At 40.7% G+C, this 9,002-nt stretch overlaps 1 protein-coding gene across 1 annotated transcript; it reads right to left on the reverse strand.

Moving 5' to 3' along the window:
• Nucleotides 1-604: 604 nt before the first annotated feature.
• ddx23 (DEAD (Asp-Glu-Ala-Asp) box polypeptide 23) lies at nt 605-7,078 on the reverse strand. Its single transcript, XM_035158287.1, has 17 exons — nt 6,927-7,078; nt 5,807-5,946; nt 5,547-5,654; nt 5,250-5,343; nt 5,093-5,158; nt 4,864-5,002; nt 4,646-4,779; nt 4,338-4,450; nt 4,105-4,248; nt 3,774-3,999; nt 3,358-3,503; nt 3,062-3,239; nt 2,529-2,771; nt 2,283-2,434; nt 2,079-2,187; nt 1,557-1,731; nt 605-1,331 (listed from the first exon to the last, which is right to left on the reverse strand). Exons 2-17 carry the CDS (start codon nt 5,944-5,946, stop codon nt 1,108-1,110), a joined length of 2,391 nt encoding a protein of 796 aa, XP_035014178.1. The 5' UTR covers nt 6,927-7,078; the 3' UTR covers nt 605-1,107.
• Nucleotides 7,079-9,002: the final 1,924 nt, after the last annotated feature.

Here is a 9,002-nt window from a genome sequence, read left to right on the forward strand (position 1 = left end):
ATTCAGTTTTATGAATCTTCTTTCAGATGTATGAAATTGTTGCCTTTTCTGTAAGAATCACAGAGGAAGTTATATAATAAAAAGACTTTAACTTTAGAAAACTTTCACTTGATTAATAACTTTTGTTGTGAGTGATCAGGATAAAAATCTACAGGCGCCAAGTGCTGAGTAATGAACAGTTTGATGACAGCAGGTAAAAGATGCGCCATCGACATTTAAGAAACATATTCTTACATATAATGAAATATGGCCAATTGTTTTTAAAAATCCAACAGAAAGGAACCGGCTGGACTTCACTGAGTGATCAGTATTTGGTCCAACCGGTTTGGTTTATCAGTTATAATTTTCAACACTAAAACTCATCTGTGCTTTTTCCAGAATGTGTATTTTGATCAGGTTTGATTTAAAACAACTCATCACAAATGGATTTAAATCTTGATTGAAAATGTGGTTCAACATCCCATTTTTCCAAATCAGTCCCACTGAATTAGAATGAGACAAATATGAAAATCTCAAATACTAAATTACCAAAACGTTGGCAGAGCACAGGATCATGCAGATGTTTAGTCTTTTCACATTAAATCTTCAGACAATGAGACACAGATTTCACTCAAACGTTCTGTATTTAGTTCATACAAATGTTTATATTTAAAACAATTTACTACAGTTTAGCCAGCTGATGTATTTGTGAAAATCTTCACCTTCTCTCTTGGTCTCTTAAACAGGAAACTCAGATTATGATAATTGGCGACGCTCAATTAAAAAATACACAACATAGTACTTACTACACATCTACTCTCACATCCTCGTTGGTATTTGTCACATTTGATAGTAAGTGAAGGGCAGAATCTTTACAGTGCACATTATCAGTGTCCTGCTAAGTAATCATGGGGTCACGTTCATACACCTTTGAAATGCCCTTGTGCCATCCCAAAACCACTGCTGTGGATTTCTGAAAGCGTTTCTGTCCGGGACTGGAATAAAAGACGAAAAACAGAAACGGGAGGCAAGGTGAGAAACAACTTAAGATATTGGCAAAGTTAACTTGGAGAGCAAATCCCTTGATGTGTAAAGAAACAACACGATGAAACAGTCTGTAACGGTAAATCAGGCAAAGATGGTCTCCTCGCGTCGCTTCTTGGTCAGGATGGTTCCCGGTTTGTGCTGAGCCTCCGGGTGGTTGGCGAGCTCTGGTGGGCAGTTGGAGACCGGGCTCTCGAGGATGGCCTGCTTCAGGTCGTAGAACACCACCGCGTCCTCTTTGGTGAGGAAGGTCATGGCCATACCGCTCTTACCAGCACGACCCGTACGACCGATACGATGGATGTAGTCTGGAAGAGGAGGAGAATAGAGGAAGAGTATTTTGTTACGGAATAAAATACTAACATAAGGATGGGTTAATTCAAATGTAGTTATTTATATGTATTGAACATTGCTTATATATTCTTAACAACAAGACTCTTTTCTACAAATGAATATCAAATTAAAGAAAAATAGAAACAGTAAAGAAAGACCATGAGTCCTGAGGAAACCCTGCACTGAATGAGGCCTCTTACCTTCGATGTTCTTCGCCATGTCGTAGTTCAGGACCATCGAGACGTCGTGGATATCAATACCTCGACCAGCAACGTCTGTGGCCACCAGAATGTCTTTGGCTCCGGCCTTGAGATTGGAGAGTGCAAACTCTCTCTGTTCCTGGCCTTTGCCACCGTGCAGCGTGCAGGCATTGTACTGTGAGGAGGAGGAGGAGGAGGAGACCATTCAGATTCAATTTTGTTGTATATTTTGATTAAAGTCCACCACATTTAAACTGAGTATACATCTATGCTAACAGATCTCTGATGCAGCTCAATCATCACAGATATATTTTACTGGGTCAGTAGAAACTGTGACCTGCTAGTGGCCCTAGAGGAAGAGTCAGGGGATAGTCAAGGTTACCAGGATTAATTCTGTGGGGACCATGAATGACTGTAAACAATTTAATGACAATTCATCCAGTAGTTACATTTTTTCAGGAGAAATATCAAACAGTGAAACCATAGTTTGGCAAAGTTGTGGTCTAATCCCCAGTGACTCACCCCCATCTTCTCCAGTGACTTGGCGAGCACGTCGCAACCCTTCTTCTGGTTGACAAAGATGATGATGGGAGGCTCGAAACCATGCGACAACACCTCCAGTAGCTTTTTCCTGCATCACACAAAACAAAATCCACAACACTCAGTATGTCACAGATATAAAAAGGGATGTTTGGTGTTTACAGTTTGCCGTTGTGTCCGACTAACCTCTTCTCTCCCTCTGACATAAGCAGGACCTTCTGTTCCACTCTCTCGTGCGGTTTGCCAGCAGACCCGATGTAAACCACAGCAGGACGTCTCAAGTAGCTCCTGGCCAGTCTCTCCACAGCCGCAGGCATAGTAGCTGTGAACATGACCGTCTGCAATGTGCAATCAAATACACGGTTAGAAAACATTGACGTGAGAGCACTGGGAACCTACAGAAGTGTCCTGCTTAATAAAAGATAAACATACTTGTCTGTATTTGTGTTTTCCTGATTCAAAGTTCATCATCATTTTCTCAGGGTCCTCAGCTTCTTCTGTGTCAGGTTTCTGATTGGTCACTGGGATGTACTCCAGAATCTTTTGGACATCAGGCTCGAAACCCATGTCAATCATACGATCGGCCTCATCCAGGACCACGTAGGTGCAGCGGCCCAGGACCAGGTAGCGGTTCTCCAGCACGTCGATCAGACGACCAGGAGTGGCGATCACAATCTGAATAGATGAGGAAAAAGAAAAGAGAGAATAAGTGATTCAGACGTTACTTCGATAATAAAGAAAATATCTTTGAGTTAAAGACTATAAAGAAGAACAGTTTATTAATTTCTTAGATTATTCACAAAAGTGACCCAGTATAACCAATGTTACTGATTAACAGGCTTAGGAAAGACTTTTGCAGCATTTTGTTCTCTGGATATTAACTTTACACCCTAACTTAAATGATGTTGTTACTGTTTCTTTTATATTCTTCCAAGAAACACAAGTGTATTTGCTGAATGTTTCACCTCACAGCCCATCCGGAGACGGAAGCCCTGGTCTTCTCTTGAGATTCCTCCTATCACAGCCACTGTACGGATACCGAGCGGTTTGCCGAACTTTAATGTCTCCTCTTCGATCTGCTGAGCCAGCTCACGAGTCGGGGCCAGGATCACAGCGTAAGGACCCTGGTCAGAGTCTTCAATCCTGCAGCAACAGCCCAGTGGAGGGAGTTAATGTGAGTGAAAAGACATAGAAGCTAAAAAAGATTTGAGAATCTAATTAGTGAGTTTATTTGAGTTTAACAGATCATAGATGGTTTTACCTGTCGATTTTCGGCAGGGTGGTAATCCAGACAAGCAGAGGAATCAGGAAAGCAGCTGTTTTACCGCTGCCAGTCTCGGCCACACCAATGATGTCACGGTTCTGTAAGCCAATAGGAATGGCCTGCCTCTGAATAGGTGTTGGGTCCTGGATTTGAAGAGGAAAATGGATCATTAGCGATTAAGTTACTCACCTAAAGATGTTCAGTGTAAGCCTTGGTTACAGCATAAAGCAATTTTCAGTTAATGACTATTTTTCTTTCAGCTCTATATTTTTTTCCCAAAGCATTGTATCTCTGCAGTGAACATCATACAAACATAATTCAAAGTTACATAAACTTAAAGATGGTCAAATATTCATAGTTGACCTCCACCACTCTGTATTCCTCTTATGAAAACTATGACTCAGCGATCTGACCTTGTAGCCACATTGGTCGATGACCTCCAGGATGTGATCAGGCAGCGAGTACTCCTTCCAGTTCCTGATGGGGTTCGGGATCTTTCCTCCCTTGGTGGTGATGCTGTAGTCCTCTCTGAAGATTCGCCAGTCTCTGTCCGTCATCTCGTCCAGTTTCTTCTGGGACCAGTGTCTGTCGTCCCAGCGCTGCTTGGCCTCCTTTTTACGCATCTTCTTCAGTCTCACCCTAAATGGAGTAGAAAGATTGGATAGTTTAGAGATGGAAGTGACGCAAACTTCTTATACACTCAGCATTAGTTTTTTGAGCTGATCACTTCAATGGGTTACTCACTCTTCCTGCTCCTTCTCTTCCAGCGTCCGCCTATTCTCCATCAGGTCACCATAGAAACGTGACTGCTCTCTTTTCTGCTGCTTCAAGTCGATGCCAGCGATGAAGCCTCGTCCATACAGCTGCACTGAATGCTTTTCTTTGTAACTGGAGGACAGATTGTGTTGTTTAGATATTTTTAACAAAACCTTCAATTCAAGAAATAAGGTTTCAACAAGAAGTTGATGCTGACTCACATTGGGTTGTAGTCGACTGATGTGTCCTCAGAGGCATCCCACTCAAATACAAATTTCCTGTCATTCAGGTGACGAGTCCTCCGACGTTTCTTGAGGCCACCCAGGTAACGCTCCTGCAAAAGGTTAGACGTTTACATAGATCAATCAATCATCCGTCGCTGGCTATGCAGTTCAAATTTGCAGCTACACATTACATTTAAAGTTTTCTAATATAATTTGCCAACAATATTTTTCTTAGATGATAAATACAAATGGTTTTGGGGATATTCATCCGCCTAAAAAAAATAGAGAGGTTTAAGATGACAAACCTTGATGGCCTGAAGTTCTTTGCCTTTATCCTTCTCCTCTCTGAGTTTTTGTCTTCCATCATCTTCCTCATTCCCGTTGTTCTCTCGCTCCATTCGCTCTCTGCGCTCTCGTCTCTCCCTTTCCTGGGGGTCCTCTGTAACAGACACTCTCATTTATTATCCACATACAACAACATGCTGACTGTCTACAACTGAACAGAACAGATGCTGATACAAACCCATCATTTTTCTCCCGATGTCTTGGAACATCCTCCTCTTCTTCCTCTCATCTTCCAACAACCTCTTCCTCTCCTCTGTCTGTTGCACCCTCCGTTTCAGAGCCTCGGCTTCTCGCTCTGCTTTGGACAGGAACTTGGGCTGAAAAGGAAAAATTACAAAATAAGCAAGGAAAAACAACGGAGCAACAAAAAAGGAAAAATAAAATGTATTGCTCGTGGAACTTCTCACCTTTGCCTCTGCTTCCTCTTCTGCCTTTTTTTTGGCCAGAAGCTCTTCTAACGACAGAGGCTGGGCCTGCACAGAAGCAACACATGTTAAAAACTCAAAACAACAATATGAGAAACAATGCAACACTATGAAAGATTCATTCAAACCAAGTTCATACCTTCTCTTTCTTGTTTTTTTCATCTTCCTCCTCTTCTGTTTTTATATCCTTGTCTCTCTTTAGCTTGGCATCCTTCGACTTTGGTGAGAGACTCCTTTGAAAAGGTGAGAGTGAGAGACGAATTTTACAGGTGTAATCAAAAGTTTTTACAACCTGGACATTGATTTGAAGGTTGTGTCCAAGTTGGAAATGTCAATGACCATAAAGTTGTTTGACATCTGTAGGCAACGTCACAGAGTAAAGCTGTTAGATTAAAGCATCCATTTCACAGAGTTGTGTATTTCAGCATTCACTTACTTGGACCTCTTGCCACGATCACGTCGATGGACATCTCTTTCCTTACGGCCCCTCTCTCTGTCCTTTTCTCTGTCTCTTTCTCTGTCCTTGTCTTTCATGCGACGGTCTCTATAACAATGAAACACGTCAGACACAATGTTACATTTTTTTAATTCAATAACCAACAAACTGAAGCTTGCTGCGAAAAAAGATAAGGTAGAAGTCGGTAAGGATTGAGGAGACTTAAATATCTGAGCTTAGTTTGTGATTGCGTTTGTTACCTTTCTGCAGATTTGGAGCGATTTCTTTCACGAGACCGTTGCCGTTTACGCTCTCTGTCTCGTGAGCGGCTGCGTTTCCTCTCTCTGTCTTTGGGCGCTGAGGATTCCGCATCTTTCTTGTCAGCGGAGTCTGCTGCCATCTGGAAAGAGGGATTCAAAATTATATATTGTTTTTCTTTACACATATAATAAGTCACCAGACCTTATTCGGGTCATGTATAACACCTGATGGTAGTTTCTGAAAACTGGTTGGTGACCATCACTTGTGGTACTTTGTTGCTGCAGTACACTGGTCATATTTACTATAGTATTTACAACAACATTGATTAGAAGAAACAGTTTGTAACATAATGTAGAAATGAATCAATGTTTAAAGTATTGAAACAAAAGAAAATGTCGGATAGAGATGAAGGGAGCAGCCATGACAAACTAATTGTTATTACTACATTCTGCATTAACAGAGTTTAAAATAATCCAAATTTGACCCATTTAATTAAATAAGGTGGCTTTGGATAATTTGCAGCCACTTCTCAAAAATGAGCAAATATGCATTCAGATTTGAAAGTGTAGTGAGATTTGAGCATGTGTAAAAGAAAAGGGTGAATGTGTACAAAAACCTGCAAACTCAAGAAAGTTATGTGTAAAACGAAGCAAATAAGTGCACAAAAAGAACTGAAAAACTAAAGATTGATAACTTTGTGACTTAATCTATGTAGTTTATCACGGTTGTTCAATGCAATTTAGACAGATCAATATACCATGTTAAGACGTATTTAAACAGTGAATGGATGCTCTATTATCGCACACACTCCTTAAAGATTACTGCTTTTAGTTCAAGGTTGATCAACTTCTTATGTAGATATCACAAAGTTAACTAAATAAGCTCTTTGCCGCACAAGACGTGGATAACTAAAGAAAACAGAATAAAGAAACTCAGCCTGTGCAGAATGAAAGCAGTGAATATCGTGAACAAGCTAGCTCCCGATGTTAGCTTACAACTTAGCATGAAAGCTAATGCTCTTCAATAAACAGCGACATTTAAAAACCTTCAGGAGAGTAAAATGTTTACATTTACTAAAAACCAGGAGGTTAATGCGTCGTTTACAACATTAAAACTCACCTTTTATCGCTTGTCAACAAACTATTTGCGATTTATCAACGCTTCAAGAAGACGCCATGTTGCCCGACACGAGCTGAAGCGAGCAATGGCTTGTGGGAGTTGAAGTGTGTGGAGTTTGCAGGCAGAGTGGAGAAGAAGCGGGAGGAAGCCGGCGTTAAAACTACATTTCCCTGCAATGCGGGCGAATCTTGTCAGGGCCTCGCTTGTTTGGCACACGGACACCTAAACGCCTGAACAAAAACATTTCAGCATTTTCTCTCTCGAGCACAAGGTGGCAGCGTCGTCACGAGCAAACACGAAGTGACGCCATGAAGAAGTTTTCCCTGTTTAACCACGTGAAACCAGGTAACTTTAGTTAAATCCTGATTAGATTGACCCACAGAACTCAAATGTTTAAAACAAAAGGGGTAAACCATTTCAAATCAGACCAGTTTTAATAATAAACACTATATATGGACTGTATATATAAGCAGGAACAAAGGTTTTACAAATCTGAAACTGGTTTCAGCCTCTGTGGGTTCACATTACCCAGAATAAATTATATAAAAGGTGTGTTAATACCAATCCTGTCAATTTAATGCAGTTTATATATTTTTCCAGCCAAAGCCAAAGAAGCATGAAGTCATGTGGACAACAACAATGGAAAAAGCTCCAGATTTAGGAACCAGCTGCAACTAAAGTCAGTGCAACCTTCACTGGTGAGACTCCATTCTTTTATTTTTTAAATATTTATTTTCTCCACCTTCCTAGTGAATTGTGTGTTGCGTAATTTTTCAAGGTAATCCACTGTGACTTCTGATATGGGAGGTATTTCCATTCCTGCTCACCGCTGCTGCAGCCGAGCTAACGTTCAGTATCATGAAAGCTTCAAGGTGTATTGCGATGTGATATTTTAAATACAGTCGTAAGAAAGAGTAGATAAGACTAAACCGTGTAGAGTTATCAGCACAGGGAAAGAGTTTCGTAAGACAATTTATACTGATGGGACTGAAAGACGCCTCCTGAATCTATATAATTCCGTGGGACAGTCTCTTATCAGTCTGTTGTTGACCACAGATTATAAAGTGCAGCCATGATGAAACAGGTCTGTCTGCTTAGTGGCTACCACTTAAAAACACAAAGCCTCTGCAGCATATTAACATTCAAGAAGTGCAGACACCGAACCTTGTTTTCCCTGTAATCTAAACCGTCCTCTGGTGTCTGTGTGAGCGTACATGCTCCTGCAAACAGATGAAAGACGTTTCAGATGCTGCCGTGCTCGACTACGGTCCAGACGGGCTGGATGCTTGTTCATATTCTGGACCTGCCTTTTCATCCACGGAGAGATCAAGAGAGATTTATGGAGCCCTTGTGAAGGTGAAGCGCTCTCAGTAGGAACAGATCAAAGTTGATGGGATAAAAAAATAAATGCTCACACAAAAGGGGGAAAGATAGTGAGGAAGAAAACAATGAGCTGGTGAGATAAAAGCCAGAGCTTGTATTTAATGTATTGAACTGGGGGTAGGATTTGACAAGCACTGGCCTGACAAACACCACGTGACTTCATGAAATCCGTGCAATGGAATGAACAGGAAAAACACAGTTTATTTTAATTTGGGAGTGTTCACACATCACAAATATGTGTTATGAGGAAAGAAACAACAAATGCACAAAAAAAGTACCATAATTGAACTTCTTTTTAACCACCAACTATCGACAAGGATAATGTAAATTTGTGTATTTTTCAAAATATCATACAATTGCTTTACAGTACATGGATTACATAGACATTGAGTAGTATAAGTATAACAAAATATATTAAAGATGTTCTTTTGCTCCAAGTACATGGGCCAGATATGACCCTCAAACATGTAGTTCCTATGGAGCAGCACCTCTTTTGACATTTCTCATATAGGGTGTTGGTTCTGCATGTCATCTGTAGGTGTAAAGCAAGAAGCCCTATAAGAAGGTTGTGAGACGATCACACCATTCAGGGTTAATGCTATGTCGGTAGAATTGAATGAACAGGAAAAACAGCCTTTATTTAAATTTGGGAGTGTTCCCACATTACTCCATTCAACTAGTTATTCCTGTTTT

The sequence above is a fragment of the Hippoglossus stenolepis genome, chromosome 6, assembly GCF_022539355.2.
Source record: "Hippoglossus stenolepis isolate QCI-W04-F060 chromosome 6, HSTE1.2, whole genome shotgun sequence".
Classification (NCBI taxonomy): domain Eukaryota; kingdom Metazoa; phylum Chordata; class Actinopteri; order Pleuronectiformes; family Pleuronectidae; genus Hippoglossus; species Hippoglossus stenolepis.

Coding starts and splice junctions, on each gene's coding strand:
- ddx23 (XM_035158287.1), bottom strand. CDS start 5,946: ATGGCAGCAGACTCCGCTGACAAGAAAGATGCGGAATCCTCAGCGCCC. Junction 4,451..4,645: donor AAGAACTTCAGGCCATCAAG/GTTTGTCATCTT, acceptor AACCTTTTGCAG/GAGCGTTACCTGGGTGGCCT. Junction 4,000..4,104: donor GAAGAGAAGGAGCAGGAAGA/GTGAGTAACCCA, acceptor TACTCCATTTAG/GGTGAGACTGAAGAAGATGC.